Genomic DNA, 20,174 nt, shown 5'->3' on the forward strand with positions numbered 1-20,174 from the left:
TTTGCCTCATTTCAAAACAAAACGAAAACAATCAGCGTAACTATGGTCACTTTTTTTAAACAATACAAAAAGTTTTTTGTTTTAATAAAAAGCAAAAAACGTATTTTAAATAAATATCAAAAAACTAAGGATTTAAGTTGCTATACAGAAATATATAGCGCATAGAAAATTTGACAATACGTTTTTAAACAAAAAATTTTAGAAAAATACTTTTTTCTGACTAATGGATATGAAGTTAGTAGCTTTTAATATCATCAAGTTTATTTATACATACGGGACGCATCTTTATTTTTACGCATTTAAACTATATAAATAATTTCATATAAACATATCCACAAAAACAGATGCACCCGTTATCTTATTTAATGTATGTATGTATGTATGTATGTATGTATGTATGTATGTATGTATGTATGTATGTATGTATGTATGTATGCATGTATGTATGTATGCATGTATGTATGTATGTATGTATGTATGTATGTATGTATGTATGTATGTATGTATGTATGTATGTATGTATGTATGTATGTATGTATGTATGTATGCATGCATGTATGTATGTATGTATGCAATGATTATTTGCAATTTTAAAAAATGTTTCGAATAAGTTATTACTACGAAATAAAAAACGAGGGAGGTGGATTCATCGGCGTGATTAATCGAGACAACTTTAAAACTTTAAAAATATTTATGACGTTTAAGTTTGGCTGTAATAAATACTTGCCATTTATGCTACTGGATAATACATAAAATTATAAATCCATAGAGAAATCTTTGTGACTTCTACATGGATGCTTTACTATTAAAGATTTTTTCTCGTTTTCTATCTTCTTTTTCTTGTTTCTTGTCTTTCTATTTAAAAAAATGAGAGCTCGGGTTAAAAAAAAGTTAATAAGAAAGTAATCGCAGAAATCATAACTCACAGGGAAAAAAATTCATAAAATAAGCATACGAACCTTTTTATGAATTTTTTCTTTGAAATTTTTTTTTGAAGGATCTTGTTTATGAGAAAGTGAAAATCTTTTAAAGAACTCTTTTTTGAAGCTCTTTTTCTTAGAAGAATCGAGGATATTAGCTTGAGATTGAGATAAGTTTGGATCAAGTTTACTATGATGATCGAACGAAGATCGACGATGATCAACTCCATGCTTTAGTGTTTCTATGCGCTCCAAGGCAGCTAAAGAGTCTAATTCATTCCAAGTGTTTCTCACAGAAATTTCATGATTCCCCGCAGACCTATTGCGCATTATAACTTTTGTATTTGTCGGGTTATATGACTGATCTAAGGAATTAATTTTTGGGACTGAATAAGGCGAAGGATCTTGAAATACTTTAACATTTGAAGAGGGCGAGATTTGCGCGTTGTTGTTGTTCGATTTCATTACAACTGTTTTTGTTGTTATTTTTGGTTCTGGCTCTTTTTCCCAACTGAGTTGCAAAGAAGATTCCAACGATTCAGAGAGTGTAAGTAGTGCTCTCATACCAGGCCCATTACTTTGAGGACTGTTGTTTCGTTTTAACAGTACATGTCGCTCATCGCTGTGTGATCGGCTGTGCATGAGATACTCTGAGTGATCTATTGTCGCATGAGAAATATTGGCTTCAGAATAGGCATGTTTAAGTATTCCTCTTTTATGCTTTTTTATCTGGTCATCATCATGCGGGGAGAGAGCGGCTAACATATCTAGAAGTGGTGTACTACTATTAAAATTGCTAATTAAATTTACTTTCTCTTTAGAATAGCTGTCACTTATTCTTGGAACATCAATGTCACTATCTCCTGAACGAGAATTTAGATGTATGAAGTCACCACATTGAGTAGTAACATTTCGATAATTGCATTCAGTTTGTACACCAGTTTCAGAAAAAAGTATCTCGGGGGCTTTTAAGACACAATCATCGTATTGAGTACTTGAATCTGTAGTTTTTATGTGCATGCTACAATTGATACAAATCGGTTGTAGAGCGAATGGTTTTTCTACCCCACTATTTTCGGTAGAATTATTTATATTGATGCCGTCATCTCTGCTCAAAACAAAGGCTTTTACAGAATCTATGCTACTGTCAAGATATGATTCTTCTTTATCATCACTATGAAATGAGTAATTTGGAAACTGTAACCTTTGATGAGCTCGGTTGTTTACTAAGAATGATTTAGCACCGTTATCTGTAGAGCGAGAGAGTTCAGAAACATCATTTAGAGAGTGTGACTGATTTAAAGCGGTAATATTTTCAAAATGATCAGAAGTTTCTAAGTGTTTTTTTATCTCCGAGTTTGAGATCTCAGAAGGATTGTTGAAACTTTGAATCCCAGTATAACGTGAGCTAACGCAAGTATCAGAATTGACGCTACGAAAGCTATCACCAATCCCAGATGAGCGTCGACTTAATACACTACTAGGTAAGGAGACTGATAACTCACGTTCCGTTAAACCCCAGGAGGCAGTTACTTGATCATGATTACCAATAAAAGAGGCAGGTCTATTTTTCGGTTTATTTCCAAAGGTCTTTCCATACGCCCATTGAAGTGCACGTGGCTTTGGATCTGAGAGAGAACGTTTAACTGAGTGTTCTTGGACTTCCTCATTACTTTTTCCAGTAAAATGATGAGATGAAATGTCTTCCTTAGTAAACTTATAAACTTCATGCAAGTTGCTGTCAGCATCAGAAATTTTTCGAGTAAACAGCAAAGGTGACATCTGTGGCGAATGACTATGACCAGCTAAAGTAGGTAATGTGACATCATCATCAAAAAATTCTGACGTTGATCCGTTTCCTTTACGTGCCTTATCATACAGTGTCTAAATGCCAAATAAAAAAAAAAGGCGATTAATAGCCCTATACAACATCAAAATTATTTCTTTAAAGAAAGTAAAGTACCTTTGCTTTTTCTATAGCTTGCAACCATTTACTTTGTTCATTAGGATTCAAAAGTAATGTGAATGCAGTAGCCATCACACCATATTCATTTAAATATATAAATAGTATGGAGCCAGCAAGATTATGTAAAACAACTTTGCTTAAGCAATATGGTTGTCGCACAATACGAAACTTTTCTCCTCTTTTTGGTTTTGTCATAATAAGTACATCAGTGAAAAGGAAGGCATGAACATCAGTCTAAAATTCAACTCAACATCTAAAGCATGCCAAGAATTCAAAATATAATTTAAAGATTCCCCAGTATAGAGCCCTAAAAAACATCTCATCAAAAATCAAATACAGTCACAATATTAAAATATTATCTTAATATTGATATTAATGTATGACACTAACGTAGTAAGATAAAATTTTAAAATATTCAACATTTGATTGGTGGTCAGACACTTTTTCAAGCCCTGTCAGCATTAACATACATACCCTCCCTTGTTTCTCAACAATCTTCATTGGACCTTCAAATAAAAGAAACCTTTTTTCATGAACAGCTAAGCCTGGTATACGAGCACGCAAGTCAAAATTACAGTATTCCAAAAGAGCCTAAAAAGTAAATGTGCTACTTACAGTTATTTATTGATATTCAAAAAATTCCTAAAACCTAAAAAATTGTAATCAACTTTTTGGTAATCAACATTTTATGTCCTTGTTTATTAATATGTTTTATCCATGGACATGACATTCAATATTACTTTTTATATTTTTCATCAAACCCATACAAAGAAGCCATATTAAATATTAACTCTAATTTAATTCATTGGTAAAATCTTTAACTGAGCTTTAATTTCACTTCCAATTAAATCTTTATAAATACTATTACTACAAACTTTTTCTAAATGTTTATTAATTGATTCATATTTAAAAAAAAAAGCTATTTGATTATCAATACTATTATCATCATACATTGGATATAACTAACTCTTATTTTCCCTCTCCCATTTCTTGTCATGGCCAGTCTTGAGCTCCCAATTCTTGTCACAGCCAGTCTTGAGCTCCCACTATCTTAAATAACATACAACAGTTTCTACAACTAACATGTTACATAAGGCTGATAGATTAGAGTTGATCTCAGCGCTACCATGAAATGGTTTCAGTGATACTAGTTTTTTCAATCCAAGTTGATTGGCTTCTGTCTTCTTTATAAAGCAGTCTACCCACTAAAAATTTACTAATAGATTTATTTTTCCTTCTGATTTTGCTAAAAATCTTATGCATTCACCATTTATACTCAATTCTAATGGTTGGTTATGTTAGAAGGTGAATTAGTGACAAAGAGCAAAACCTCTTGGTTTTCAATTACTCAAGGTATCTTTTGTCCTATGAACACACCCATAATGACAATTCACTTTGGATTTGAACTCCTTGACTAAAGGAGTTTTTGTATAAAATATTAGACCAAAAACAAGAACAAAAAAACTTATACCTGAAGCATTGATATTTAGTATTATGCAAATATTATAGAAAATTCATGTCTATAACTTAGCAAATATAAAAAATAATGTATAGAATTGAATGATAATAAACATTTTAGATAATTGATTTTTGTTTTTGTTGAGCAACTTCTGCATATTAGTGGTTGATTATTTTTAACATAACATCAGCATTTACAATGCATTAACAATTACCTTTTCAATTTCATCAGTTGCTGACTCAATGGGTAAGTATTGCTCTAATTTATCAAGAACCGTGTTAAGTTTTTGTTCTTCATGGCGCAAACGCAGAGTTGTGTTAATTTTTCTCACAAATTGTTCAACTTGAGTTATCTAAAAAAGTTTTATGCTAACTAAATTGTTTGCTAAAGTTGTAAGTTTTAAAGATATTTAGTTTAAAATTTTACCATGCTCTCTAAAGCAGAACACTCTTCTTGATTATGAGTTTTGTTCAAAATAACTTTTAAAAGAAGGTTATATTTTGTAATACGCTGCATTGGCTTCACTAGAAGGTCAGCAAGTTTTAAACGCATGCACTGATGATTTTCTTCACACCACTGCAAAAGAGAAGTTTTCACAAAATGAATACTATTTACTTAATGGTAAACTTAACAGAACTTTGAGACATAACAATTAGTGCTAAATTTGAAGTGATACAAATATTTTCAAGTATGATAATGTAAGTATCATACCTAAATTTAATATAAAAATACCTATTAAGATGAATACCAATTATAGTAAATCAGTAAATTAACTTATAAGTATAAAATTTCAGAGAAAAAGATAACAACAGCCCAAAGTTCATTTAGTGCTAAATAATTTTTTATTTTCATTCCCCATTTAAGTGAAAGTTTGAGCAATTTTTTAAGCAATTTTTAAATAGATATAACCTTAGCAACATAACAAATCTTACCAAGAGATATTCTACAAAAAACTCATTGCGTCTTTTCAGACGCTTCAAATATTTCACACAGTTTGCTTCTTCCAAACAATATCGAATGTAGGGTTTAAAAAGTTCCTCAAACTAAAATTGTGAAAATAAAAGAATAACAGACATTTTTATTTAAAGTTCAATTAAAGCATTTGCACAAAATTGAAAATAATAAAAAATTTACATTTGAAAAAGAATCTAGAAGTTGCAAGGGTCTAATTATTTGCTTGGTTTTACGAACTTCTTTGACCACTGAATTGAGATGTTTTGTCCAGAACTCCATATTTGCTTCATACACTTCCAAAATATTACTAAATAACTTATTTGAATCAACTTCGGTCAAAATACCACTTTCTTGCAAATTTATCAAATACTTTTGAAAAACCTAATATTACAATAAAAAAATAAAGAGTTATTCTTATATCTTTATATTTATATTATATTATAACTTTATATATTTAAGATCTTGTGACAGTTTGTGTAATTAAATAAATAATGGCGATAAGAATGATACTTAGCTATCTAAGTTTAATATACCTTAATAATAACACGAATTTTACGAATATAGTTTCTCTCTGTCATGAGTAGTTCCCATATTGCCTCCTGTTGAATCTTACATTCCTGGGAAAGTTCAGGAACTTCAGTTATTACATCAGTCCATGAATCTTCTAGCATGATTTCATTGTCAAACTCTGAATCATTATTGTCCCCATTTTCAAAATCCTCCATTGTGTGCTGAGCTAGCATTTCAGAAATGTTGCGACTCATGTCCTAAATATATCCCATGAAAAATCAATCATCACACAGTTGAACATATATTAATTAAAAAAAAAACTTAAACAACTAGAATGATTTCTGAAGATTATCACCTTACAGAATCAACAAAAATGATTACTGAAGGTTATCATCACACAGAATCAACTCGAATGTATTTTTTTAATGATTACTTAAAACCAAAAATTACTTCCATGACCCTTTTTTAAAAATTTTGATAACAAACAAAAAACATTACAAAAAGCAAATCTAACCTTTAGACTGTTAAACAGGCCTGCTTTACGATTCAACTTTCCATTGATTGGGGTGCATGTCTTGCCGTTATGCACACTATTATCAGCTCCTTCTGATGATTTTTTCTGTCTAGGTCCCATCTAGAGATGTAAAATAAATAATTTTTTTTACATCTAGAGATGTAAAAAAAAATACATATGAAACTAAAATTCAAAAAAGGTAATAACCTGGTACTTAAGTCAACTTAATCAAGTGGATCTTCTATTATCAAAGTTATTACAGAAGTTTAATGATTTACAAAGGTTTCCAGATTTGATTTGCTTGTCCACAAAAAATTTAAAGAGAGTTTGTGTAACATCTAATAATAAGAAACATCTTTTACAAACTTGTCTTAAGTACAGTATCACTTTTGCTATTGAAGCCACAGAAGAATCTCATTAACAATTTGATGCCTATTAAGATCTTCTGTTTGATTAGAAGTTATGATCAAACATTAAGTACCAAATAACTTCTGATCACAACTGTTGCTGGCCCATTTATGGTATTATCTTTGGCACTAACAAGAGCCTTTAATGTCAAAAATATTTTTTGCTAATACTAATTATTATGTTTCTCATATCAACTGAGAAACATGTTGATGACTGCTTTTATAATGGTTATAGCTGTAAATATTGATAGTTATTATCTTTTAACACCATGTTAATAGATTTTATCTAATGAAAGAGTCTTTTACACATAGTTTGTAAAAATATTTGGCTGTGGATAAGGAAGTTTTCAGAATAATAATTCCAAAATTAACCTACCTTCATCATACATTGAGGTATAAAGTCTTTAGAAAATAATTGGCTATGATTTTCATTTAAATGTAGGATTCTATTAATATGTGCTTCTTTCTTTTGTAATTTTAACTTCAAAACTTACATTTCAAAATAATACCTTGCGTCTCTAATGAAGTTAATAAGAAATTGTTATAAGTAAATAAGAGATTATTTTAATTGAAGATAATTTAATATACTGCATCATATTTTAAAGTTTGTATAAGATTTATACAAAGTTTAAAACATGAATCAATTTCTAAAAGAACTCACAGTTTATAAATTTAAAGCATTATTGTTTAAACAGCTTAACATTTGAAGCATGTTTCATTTTAAAAAATTCTACAATTTAAAAGTGGGTTTAAAATTGGGACCTAAGACAAGTCATAGTTTTAAGACAAGTCATAGTTTTAAACAGCTATTACAACCATATGTAAATAATTAAATAAAAGCAAATAATAGTAATCAAATAAAAATAGCAATCATAAAAACATTTCTCTAATTACCATAAACCACAAAAATAATTTATGTGTGATGCAAAATGTGTGCATTATATACCACACATCTTTTTCTAGAAAAAGTTTAGAAGAAATATTTAAATAAAATAATTCACTGGTAACTTGTCTTCTGATCCCTTCATCAGCATGATAATTCTTTCGTCTATTTGCATTTCTTGATTGGCTGCAATTTAGAAATTTATAAAAAATTAAAATGCAATAAAGATTTGATTTAATCATGAGAACATCAAACTATTTGATCAGCCATAACTTGTTACATACCCTTTACATGAAGCACATTTCCACCAAGAGGAAATGTATCAAAAGCAAGAGGGAGGGGAGTCTTTGATGATTCAAGAAAAACCGAGTGAGTGTTAAAGCTAAGATCTCTTTTCGTAAGAAATATTTCAATGGATTCCCTTTTAAAAAAGTGTTAATTAAAAGATATTTTATCATAAAAAAAAACTTTTCAGTTGAATTTTAATAAAATAAAATGTTATTCAGAAACTTTAAATTTAAATTTAATTTTAATTAATTTTTAATTAAATTTAAATTTAAATTAAAAGACTTTTTTTTATAGATAGCAAACTTTTATCTTGAAAAAAACATTTTACCAAAATACATTTTTGCATAATGAATCTCTTTAAAATATTGCTTTAAAATCTAATAGAAATTAAAAATAAAGTTACACACAAACTAAGTTGAATTGCTATTTATCTATTTGCCATGAATAATTTCACAAAATGATCTTGCAAATATTATCATGAAAGAAAACATTCATAAGTTATTCCATTTTTTGATCTGAAAAAAAACTATTTACTACCAATCTTAAAACATTTTAATTACTTTGGCTTTTCTTTTTCAAAGAGGATACTTTTAGATTTTACATTTTCAGGTATATTTTATTTATGAAAAATAAGTATTTATGCTATAAATAAAATATACTAATACAGAATGAATCAGATCTCAAAAAGAGTTAGAAAAAATGTGCAATCAATTTAATTAAAAAAAAAAGCAATCAATTTAAAAAGTGAAAAGTAAAAAGTTGTTACAAAGAGGATTTACTAAGACATACTTATTTTTTCAAAAAAAAAATAAAAAAATTTCAATTAGCACCAATTGTGTTTTTAAAAATTAAAAAAATTACTTGAGTGATTTTCCCTTGCACACAGGGACCTTTTCAGCATCAACTTTAGAATCTGAATCATTGTAAAACTGTAATGTGAAGAAATCCTTAGAAGTCATCTATAAGCAAAACCCATGACACATATACAATATATATGACAAATTACATGATTTATTAGCTTTAATATATAAAATATATTCTAATGCATAAAGTAAAAAAAGAGTGTTTCTAGAGGTTGCTTATTTGCAGGTCTGTTCATTATAAAAGTCATTAAATTCCTTCAGAATTCTTATTTTATTGAGTTCATAACCTTTATTCACCAAACTGTATGTATGTATGTATGTATGTATGTATGTATGTATGTATGTATGTATGTATGTATGTATGTATGTATGTATGTATGTATGTATGTATGTATGTATGTATAGACCTTTAATAATATCTAATTGTTAAAGTTGTCATTTAGAAGTGTTAGTGTTAATAAAAACTTTAGCTATGAAAACAACTAGAGTTTGAAATAAATTGAGAATAAAAACGGAAATCACAGCTGTAAATCTATTAACAAACAAAAAAACTCAAATATTTTTCATTAAATATTCCATAGCCAAAAGTATATTTTTAATACATATTTCTTTTTAACTATAAAAAAAAACCCTCTTACATCATTGCTGCTGATATGCATAAAAGAAGAAGCCATTACTTGGCCTCGCATCAATGACCTTGTCATAGCTGTTTCACCAAGAACATGCTTACTAATACTCTGATTTTCAATAAAACTTTCAGCTTTCTTGTTACATTAAGCAATAATTTAATAATTGAAATGCAGGAACAGCATATCGAGAGCTGTGCATTGTAGATCAAACTTTTTTACAATTAAAACCTTGTTTGGATTAGAAAAAAATATATTTTAATCATTTGAATCATATAAATTTTTTAAATATGCAAATAAACCTTTCAAAAATTGTTTGTAAAACTTTTTAAAAATCTATTTTCTAATCTAATTCTTATCAATGTTCACTTTAAAATTTCCTCCTTCTTGTACTCATCAATTTAGTTGGTTTATTGCTTTACATTTGTATACAAAAATTTCTCCTCATAGATAATTGTAATAGATTATTAATAGATGATTGCCAAAGTTTTTTTTTTGTAAACCAACTTACATGTAAATAAATATGAAAATCAATATTACTCTACCAACTCACTATACTATTTTTTAAGTGATATGTTAAAAAAAAACAACATATTTTACTATAAAATTTTACATCACAAAACTGTGTTTTTTTATATTCAACAAAGCTCTTATCATGTGAAACAATACAAGCTTTAAAATAATCAATTATAACGATTACTTAAAGAGTTTCATGTAGGCCGACTTTATTGAGAAAATAACAAATCCTCCAAAATAATACTCTTGTATAGACAGAAAAGTTTTAAACTAAAATGACAATACTTAGAATGAAGTAGCTACAGCATAACAAGTTTCTTCATATTTTAAAATCCTTTAACAGAAAATATCAGACTAAGTTTCATCAGAGTAAATGTGAAATGAGAATCAGTGTTGCATATTAAAGGCTTTAAATAATTAATTATTCATGGGTATTATAAAAATGACATAAATTATTTATAACCCTGTTTCCTTAATTTAAAGGCCTCTGAGACAGAAAAGAAAACTGAGTTAAAAAAAAAAAAGAAAAGAAAAAAACTAAAAAACAAAAAAATTTAATTAAAAAACAACAAACTAAATTTGAAACCTTTCACTGATGAAGAAAAAAAATAAATAAATAAAAAGAAGCTGTATAAATAACTAGATATAATTAAAATTATCTATAAATTAATACAAAAGAATACATCCCAACCATAAAATTCAAACATTTTAAAAACCTAACAATTAACCTTTTATCTAATGTCTAATAATGTGAAACAAATTTTTCAAACATGACAAATGAAATATTTTTAATTGAGCATTTAATTACTAAGCATCATCATGAATATTGCTATCATATAGAAGTCAAAAGAAGCCATTAAAGGTAATAGTGACTTACTTATGTTTAATATAAATTATATAAAAAGCCTAATTTATACATTAAAATATAATTTTAAAAAATTTAAGAAATAAACATACCTCATCTGGGTATGATCTCTTAGATTTGACTCGTTTCTTTGATGCATAACTGTTAAAAAATCTTTTTGCAGAATTATATGTCTTATATTTGTTGTCACTAAAATTAAAGTTCTAGTAAATAACATGATGAATACTCTTGACACTTTTTTAAAATATCTGCAAAAAGTTTAAAATAAAAAACTTTAACAAATATGCATATATATGTATGTATGTATGTATGTATGTATGTATGTATGTATGTATGTATGTATGTATGTATGTATGTATGTATGTATGTATGTATGTATGTATGTATGTATGTATCTATGAATGTAGTGTATATGTATTAGCTAAGATAAAAACTTAAAGCTAAAATGGGTTAAAAAATTAATAGATTTGCATGTGCAGAAGTTAAATAAACTCACATATGATATAATATCTCTGAATCATCCTCAGTGCCTGAATCTAATCCTTGCAGGTGTGAGGAGTCTAAGTGTTGAAAAGAAAACTCAGATTGCAGAATTTCATCATTGTTTTCAACTGCAGTGGGTTCAAAATGCTTATTAATTGAAAAATTGTTATCAAACAGTAAAGACTCAGTCATTGTATCATGTCATGTTAAGAAATTTCTAAAACAAAAAATATTACAGAATTCAAACAAGCTATTCCTACAACCCATACAAATACCTAATATTTAAACAAAGTAGCACATACATATAGTAAATATAGTATATGTAGTATAGTATATATAGTAATGAATGTTAATGCATTACTATATACATACTATATATACTAACACTTTGTGGAAGATTTGATTAATATTACTAATTTATCATTAAAAGATATTAGTTAAAGTGTGTGTAAGGGGTTTTAAAATAAGGTTCAAACGTGACATGTTTTCAGGTTAAAAATAGGATTTTTTCATCAAAAGAGCCTGTAAAGTTATGATAAATGAATACATACCTATGAACTCTGAATAAATGAATTAATTAGAGAAGCAACATTTCATACAAAATCATAGTCAACTCTTACATCATATCATAATACAAATATTTAGTTTGCTTTAAGAGTTATACGCTCATACATTATTATATTTTGTTGATTAGATAAGTTCGGAACTCAAAAAGGATTGATCACTAAGTTGCAGGTCATCACGATTTGTTGATAAATAATTAAAAGTAATTGTAAACTTGAAAAATAATAGTAACTTTATGTAAAAAATATCTAGCGTTTTATGATTTTTTTTAAAATAGAGTATTAGCACCAGTAATTATTTCCATAACTGCGAATTAAATCAACACAGGAATCGGAAAACGGGACATTTTTATATCTCGGCCGTTTATATCAATGTTATCATATTTGTGTTACAGTCAACGACCCGTAACGGCTTTAAATATAATTTAATTCAATGTGAGTTACATATTTTATTCCTTTACTTACAAAAAGAAAGATTTTTTTTTTTAAATCCCACTTACTAATTAACTTTATTTATTGTCTTTAAGAAAAAAATACATAAAATTAGAAAAAAATACATAAAATTACACTCGCGACATAAAATTAGAATTTTTAAGTAAATAAGGAGCTTGAGTACAAATTTAAAATGAGAACAGGCATATTAGGTACTATTCGTGCGAATTGAGCCAGCTTAGTTACGAGGACAAATTTAATTTAAAAATTTAACATGAGAACAAGCATATTAGGTACTATTCGTGCGAATTGAGCCAGCTTAGTTACGAGGACAAATTTAATTTAAAAATTTAACAGGAGAACAAGCATATTAGGTACTATTCGTGCGAATTGAGCCAGCTTAGTTACGAGGACAAATTTAATTTAAAAATTTAACAGGAGAACAAGCATATTAGGTACTATTCGTGCGAATTGAGCCAGCTTAGTTACGAGGACAAATTTAATTTAAAAATTTAACAGGAGAACAAGCATATTAGGTACTATTCGTGCGAATTGAGCCAGCTTAGTTACGAGGACAAGATATTCTCGCAATTAGCTCGTGTTCATATGAGAATTCCTAACCCACATAAGCAAGTTTTTAGCTAAATAAATTGGTCAAATTAGTAATTGTGGTAAATATATGTAAACTAAAGATCTTTTCGTTTTAAACTAAATTATACTAAACTGTCATAACTGTTTATTTCTGCCCCACCCTTTAGTTAACTAATTTTGAATAATTTAGTCTGCATGCAGCTATAAAGTATGCCACAATAGTAAATTAAGCTAAAATTAATTCAAATGACAGTTCCGGACTTGACGTCACAAAATAACTTATAGTTGTTTTGATTTAAGGCCTACCCTTATAAAGGATAACCAACAAACAAAATACTCGTTGTTTTATAGAGACTAGAAAAATATAGTTAATTGTGGTTTATTAGAGAAAAAATAGCAAACGAGTTAACAAGGTTTAATTTGGCATAAAAACTTGTTGGGTTTTTTTTTTTTTTTTTGAAAATTTTCTTTGACAAAAAGACATTGAGAAATGCAATATTCTGAGTTAACTAAATTTTTCAAACTTTCCAGACTAGTTTTTTATATATTTTTTTTCATATTTATTCCACGAGTATGACTGTTTAACTTATATTGAAAGGACTTGGCTGAAGTAAAATTGATTTCAACCACAACCTTAAACCCTTGGTAGTAATAATCCATGGTCATAATGGTTCTTTGTAAATGTTTCACCTAAAAAAAAAAACATACTGCTACAAGAAATAGAATAAAAAACCTCTCAATTTTTATCCTGAAGCCATAAATTCATGTTTCCAGGTTAAAAATGGATTACATATACCAACCATGCTGGGAATAAGAACATACTTGTAAGATACTTTCACACACATCCCACACCCCACATCTTCAACTTATCCTGAGACAAATTGATTATAAGAGTTAACTTTGCATGCTTAGTTGAATTTTAGTAAGATGATTCGGAGCGAACAAAAATAAATTCACTACGTAGGGGTAGGTGTAATTCTCAACATTATTTATTAAATGTCGTTTTGCTCATAAAATTAATTGTATCTAGTTTTTTTGGCTTTGCTTGGAAGTCAATTATTTACAGATAGTCCATTTACAATAGGGATTGCAGATCTTTTTTAATTTCGCATTTATTTATATTTACTCTTTATTGTCAAACACAAAGGTGGTATAATTTATTCATGCAATAATTGCTACAATATAATGCAATAAAATTCTTTTTCTACAATAAAATTCTTTTTAAAAATTTTTGTCTGTTTGTAAGAAAGTGAATGAATTTTGTTTAAAAAAGTTATTTAATAACGCCATAAATCTCTTTAAAAAGAAATAACTTTTTAACCGATAGACAAAGTATGTATTTACTTGAAATTTTACGTTTTCCAACAGATAATCAAAAAATTCAATGTTAAGCGGAGCTTTAGAAAGCTTTTGTTTATAAGGAAGTATTTTTTCATAAAATTAATAATAGCACAATGCATTTGTAATAAAACTATACACTTCCTGTAATATAGTACAATTAAAAGCAACTAAATAAGCCTGTGAAATGGCCATTTACGGTCAAATTGTTGTCTGTAGACATTTTTTTCAAAAATTGATGAAAAAAAATTAAATTGTAAAACCGTTTTAGTTGGATAATATCAAAAACCTATTTGTCTAATAACATCTTAAAACGTAAAATGAAAATAGGAAGATACGAAGCACTATTGCATTTAAAAGAACATGAATAAAATAAATTGAAATATTTTAAGTAACTTGCAAATTATTCACGATGACTGATCTTCTACTTAACCTTCGCAGTTATTTTATATTTTTGTAGTAAATCAATTTTTAAAGAATACTAATTTCTAATCATTACAGAAACTACATTAAAAGTTCGACTTTAAAATAATGATGCATATTTATAAAGCAATGAAAGATAAATCATGCAGATTGAAGTTTAAATATTATAATTAAGAGTTTTTTTAAGATAAGAAAAATAAGATAGGAAAAATTAGCTAGGAAAAAAAAAAAAGGGAAAATTTAGGTAGGAAAAATTAATTAAATTTTTAATATAAACCGTCTTTGCGCTTCAACAAATTTTTTGTATTTCTCCTCGCACTTTAACCGCAAATTTTCAATGACAAAAAACTGGTATAGTTATAATTACTTCCAATCACTAAAAATAAGAAAAATTGTAATTGAGAAAAGTTATAACCAGATGAGTAAAAAAAAACAGTTATATTGTTTTTTCGTTTCAAAGCGAAATAAAAAAGGTAAAAGATAAAATTGTCCTATGCAGCTGTTTACTTTTATGATTATGTAAATAATGAGTATTTTGAAAAAATAAGCAAAATAACAAACTTTAAAATGATATATTTTTTAGATTGTAAACACATATAGAATTTTATTTTAAAGATGAAAATTCAGTTTGTTTTTTAAGCCATTCTTTCCCTAAGTAACAACTTATGCAGAAACTGTTTCATTACAAAAAGCTTTGAGAACTAATCCAACATTTTATCAACATTTGGTGGCAGTTTTTTGCGTTAAAGGGAACAACTTTAGCATTCAATGACCAGTAACATGAAGTTGGATTAGAAATTTTCACTCAAGTCACACTGTATCATTATCATATTTGAAATGTATATTTTGATCATTACAATTTTATATTTTAAACATAATTTTTCAATGATCCAATTATTTGGGGTAAACTTTAAAATATGCGCAGTATCATTTTGAATATTTAAAAAGTATATTTAGAAAGTATCATTTTGAATATTTAGAAAGTATCATTTAGAAAGATATACGATTTTTGGATTGAAATATTGAAATGTTTTTTGTTTTACACTACATTTTTTTGACTTTACAAATCCAACAGATTTTAGTTCTTAAAATTTTGAGACTATCGTTTAGAAAGAAACTTTTCTAAATGACAGTGACAAAATATTAGAAAATAAAACCTAGGCATTCAAAGTAAAAAGTAAAAAATAAATTACCTCCAGAGAACTGCAATACAGGTTTTATTTACACCTCATCAACTAATACAAAACCGTACTTATAAAATTCTTGAAGTTTACTAAATCTCCTCTTGAAATATCTTCAACTTTATTTAATTTGCTGTTGTAACTAACGCACACAATGTTAGACTAGCTTTTCTACAAGATAATCATATACTGATCGAGATTTAGAATAAAGATGTAATACGTCAGAAATATTTTTAATAAAAAATGAAATATGATAAATAAAATTTTCTCGCTCAGAATCTGTTTCATCATTTATAGCACAACTTACTGCGTATTCCTGTTGGGAAAAATATCTAATGTTTCTTTATTTAAAAACAACATAAAAATTTTAAAGCTAAGTGCATCCAGTAAACAAAATCTCTCCAGAATCCTCTAAGGTTATATGTATTAAGAACTGAGGTTATCTAGATTATTTTATTTTCGATCGAGTTCGATCGAGATTGCATTAATTTCGATTGAGTTCAAGTTCGAGCTTGATAAAATTATTTTATTCATTGGCTTTTTTATGAAACTGTCAACGTTAAAAGTTATCTTTAATATTCACATGTATATTCACAATATTGTAACAATATCAATATTGTAACAATATCAAAAAATAATATTTACATATCTTTAGACAAACTTGTGTAAGTGTACATTTAATTCATTTAATCATTTAATCATTATGACATAAATGAAAAATCAGTACTGAGATGTAACTGTCAGAGTTGAACGAGTTTATTAAATAAGAATATTTAAATGTTTAAGTATATAACCTGTAAAAGTCAACTTGAAATGCTCATAACAAAGAAAAAATCATCAAATCTCAACTGTGCTGCAAGTGTAGAATAAAACGAAATGTATCACTCGGGCGATGTCGGGTAGAGACTTAACTAATTGCTCATTCATTATCAGTGGACAAGCAATGCGCTCAACTGCCATATCTTTCAAACATGTCTTCACATCATCATCAAGTGCACTCATATTTGACACATCAGCACCAGTAACATCGAGGGACATGCCTATTGATTGTGTTGCTAATGTAGACTCTGCCACTGAGTGCTGAGACTGGACTAGTTCTGGTCCTGGACCTGGTACTGTTGGAAGTTCATTAAGTTGTTCACGAGGCTTTGATAAGTTGGGCGCAAACTTTTGTGGTTGTTTGTAGTAAAGTGACTTGAATCTGAGATTTACCAGTGTGCAAGCTGCATCTGGCTGAACCTAATAAATAAGTGCAGAAACTGTAAATTAGTTCCAGCAATATAGATATTTAGACACTGATATATTAGAAAAGTATGACCATGGTTCATAATGCAATTAAAGTTAAATTTATATTTAAATAAGTAACAAACAGTTTGTGTGTGATTAATAATGACAGTAAATGTCAAAAAGAGGTTGGTAAAACACTGAAATAAACATTTCTGAGTTTCAGTATAAAAATAATTGTTATTACTACCTCATTAAAAAAAGGAAACCATTGTTCTAAAGATGCTATAAGTTTTCGCGCTAGAGAAATTACAGAGTCTCTATTTGCAATATCACTGATGAAACCTTGTAATTTTTTGAGTAATCCATGCAGAGCAGGTATTTATAACGTTGGATAGCTTTCACCACATGGCTCTCCGCTAACTTGTTCAAAAGGACCCAAAATTGTTACTTAACTCTCGGCCATTTAATTTCATTCGTAGTGAGATACCACCTTGATTTACCACCTTACCAGTAAATCAAATTTCGGCGCTTGATAAGGGCGCTTTTTCTTCCATAAAACGTTTAATCATTTAATAGTCGAAATTCTAACGCGTTGATACACCCATTATGAGCCCACGTTCACCTCTTTTTAATTACCTTTGTTGGGCATGCAATAATTGAGATGATTGAATTCTGTAATGGCAGTGCGAGACAATTTTTTTACATTTTGTTATTATATTACTCATGCCTTCAATTTTGAATACTGCATAATTAATTAATAATTGAAGCGTGTGAGCAAAGCAAGGTAAGCCTATGAAGTTTTGGCACTTATTAATGGATGCTCTCATGTTACTACTATTATCTCGAAGAACTTTTATTAGTACTGTTCTTGGTAACGGCCAGTCTCCAATTGACTTCTCAGGAGATTCAAATATTGCTTCGCCCGTACACAGCCAAATTTTTTATTATTCAGTACTCATAGCCGCATTTGAAAATCAGCAGTTAAATATATCAAACAAAAAGGTATGCAGGAATCCAGTGCGCGAGAAGACCATATATCTGTGGAAAAACAATAGGATGGGATGCCAACAAACTCAGTAGCAATCTGATCAAATTTTTATACATTATTCGCACAACACTGCGAGAAAAAATAGTACTGATCGGAATATGATACTGAGGAACAACCAATATCATAGGTGCCTGAAAATTTTGTCCTTCTACAAATTTGTACGGCAAGTAATTGGAAGCTAACATGCGTCTAATAGCTCGTGTTATTTTTTTAACTTTTTCGTTATCAGACGTCCCAGCTGTTTTCTTTGCCCATAGATGTGTGACACTAACTGACAATTATTTTCCAACTTTATTTTTTTCCTTCTTCATTCTTTTTGCTTCTTATATCTTTTAATTACACTTTGCTGATTTTTTCTTGTGATAACTTCTCAGATGAGTTAGTAAGCTAGTTGTAGATGAAGTACGACAAGATACTTTTTGACTACATTTTCCGATTTTACAAAAACCAAAAATAGTATAGTTCACTTTACGCCTATCAAAATAACTTCAAATAACGTTCTTCACTCTCTTATCCTCCATTTTGAAGCGTTTCAATATTTTATACTTTACAGCAATTTTCTAAATATCGAACCAAGATTCGAAACTCGAAATATATTCGATTAACTAAATACATTCGATTCGATTTCGATTACACTATGTAAAAAAATTTTATTTTTGGTTCGCCCTTGGACTAAGAGTGTGTTTTTCTACCCCGTTTTGCCAAAACAAATAGAAAATAAATGCTATTTTACAAAATCTTTGCTTCTGTGACCGGGATAACTATATTTTGAAGTTTGTGTGTTTTCGAGAACGTTCTCGATATGTATTAAATATTTAGTATTCTTCAAAAATATTCCAGAACTGCTAGAATATTCTAGAACTTTGAAGAAAACTTTAGAACTTTTAAGGAACCTTAAGAATTTTCAAGAAACTTCCAGAACTTTCTGGAACATTCTCGAACTATCTAAAAAACCAAGAAGCATATTTCAGAAAGTCCGTTGGGTATTAGGACAAACCTCGGGCACCTCATTCCGCCTGAGAAATATACTTATGCATATATAACCCTAATATATATATGTATATATATATATATATATATATATATAAAATTATTAACTTTTTTGTTTGCTTTAAATTCATCCACTTGTATTTAATTTATTTCATCATTACATCACCAACTAAAGGGAGAATTTTCATTCAGTTTGTTCAATTTAGAAGCCATATAAGTAGTATTAAGCTATGATAATTTATATATGTATAGTTCTGATTCATTTTAAAGATTGTGTAGCCTAGGGGCAAGTGAACGGAGAAAGATGATTCGTTCGTCGTTTCGCTGAAGTACAAAATATGTTTTACAATAAACTTGTACTGTAGTAACTCTTGTATGTAGTCTTGTAGCTTAGTCATTAATGCATTGCTTTATTATGCTTCAAAATGTTTTGTTTAACATTTGTTTTATTTTTTTGTGTTGAAATTTGCTGTAAACTGATTAGTAGGCTTTTTTTGCATAATCCTACATAAATATATAGTTTGATTGTTTTTAAAATTACATAACCATTTATATTATTTATCTTACAAACGATGAGTTTATGATATCATGTAATTTGAGAAGGTAATGATATAATGGAATTTACTTTTTTTAAAGTCCCAATCTTGCCCCGCATACGGACCAAGATGACGACTTGAGGTAACGTTGGTTAATGAGTCTTTTCCAGGCTATTTTCAATTTTTTTAATGTTTTTTTTATATATATAAGTGACGCATAACAATTTTTTTTCACTTCTTGATAAAGTTTTACTTATTGAAACAGTTATTGACTAAGATATAAATGCTTTTCAAAACTTTCGTCATCTTGCCCCATGTTCCACTATATATACAGGGTGTTCGAAAGGTAACGCACAATTTTAACATAAGCTAGCAAATTTAAAAAATAAACAAATTAAAGTAAAATAGTAATAATAATTTAAAAGAATACAACAATCATGTAAAATGCAACATTTGAGTTGCTCAGCAACCTTTACGCTCCATTGAATAAACGTGTAAACTAAACAGCTTCCTGCTGCGTACAAATTAATGGTTGGGAGGTAGGAATAACATTTAATGTTTTAAAAAAAGAGAGATTTGTTGTTTTTTTTA

At 28.2% G+C, this 20,174-nt stretch overlaps 1 protein-coding gene and 1 long non-coding RNA gene across 5 annotated transcripts; both read right to left on the minus strand.

Moving 5' to 3' along the window:
• Positions 1 to 642: 642 nt before the first annotated feature.
• LOC145185193 (uncharacterized) lies at positions 643 to 12,142 on the minus strand. Of its 4 annotated transcripts, XM_090097246.1 has the most exons (16): positions 11,806 to 12,142; positions 11,268 to 11,471; positions 10,864 to 10,960; positions 8,763 to 8,860; positions 7,898 to 8,034; positions 7,732 to 7,799; positions 6,324 to 6,443; positions 5,833 to 6,066; positions 5,480 to 5,680; positions 5,278 to 5,388; positions 4,772 to 4,921; positions 4,560 to 4,697; positions 3,361 to 3,477; positions 2,884 to 3,120; positions 960 to 2,804; positions 643 to 855 (listed from the first exon to the last, which is right to left on the minus strand). In XM_090097246.1, exons 2-16 carry the CDS (start codon positions 11,444 to 11,446, stop codon positions 787 to 789), a joined length of 3,801 nt encoding a protein of 1,266 aa, XP_089953372.1. In that variant the 5' UTR covers positions 11,447 to 11,471; positions 11,806 to 12,142; the 3' UTR covers positions 643 to 786. The 4 variants fall into 4 exon arrangements, with proteins under 4 accessions (XP_089953372.1, XP_089953374.1, XP_089953375.1 ...); XM_090097248.1 differs by lacking the exon at positions 11,806 to 12,142 and having other exon boundaries at positions 11,268 to 11,497; XM_090097249.1 differs by lacking the exons at positions 10,864 to 10,960; positions 11,268 to 11,471; positions 11,806 to 12,142 and adding an exon at positions 9,403 to 10,435.
• A 2,686-nt stretch (positions 12,143 to 14,828) lies between these two features.
• LOC149884027 (uncharacterized) lies at positions 14,829 to 16,341 on the minus strand. The gene is made up of 3 exons (XR_016455492.1): positions 16,090 to 16,341; positions 15,795 to 15,953; positions 14,829 to 14,977 (listed from the first exon to the last, which is right to left on the minus strand). It is a non-coding gene; the product is annotated as an uncharacterized LOC149884027 (long non-coding RNA).
• Positions 16,342 to 20,174: the final 3,833 nt, after the last annotated feature.

This window comes from Hydra viridissima, unplaced genomic scaffold, assembly GCF_058129835.1.
Source record: "Hydra viridissima isolate aposymbiotic clone 2 unplaced genomic scaffold, HvirCarnegie_v1 scaffold_9, whole genome shotgun sequence".
Lineage (NCBI taxonomy): Eukaryota > Metazoa > Cnidaria > Hydrozoa > Anthoathecata > Hydridae > Hydra > Hydra viridissima.

Coding starts and splice junctions, on each gene's coding strand:
- LOC145185193 (XM_090097246.1), bottom strand. CDS start 11,446: ATGACTGAGTCTTTACTGTTTGATAACAATTTTTCAATTAATAAGCAT. Junction 8,861..10,863: donor AGAGATCATACCCAGATGAG/GTATGTTTATTT, acceptor TTTTGCTTATAG/ATGACTTCTAAGGATTTCTT. Junction 6,444..7,731: donor GATCAGAAGACAAGTTACCA/GTGAATTATTTT, acceptor TTACATCTCTAG/ATGGGACCTAGACAGAAAAA.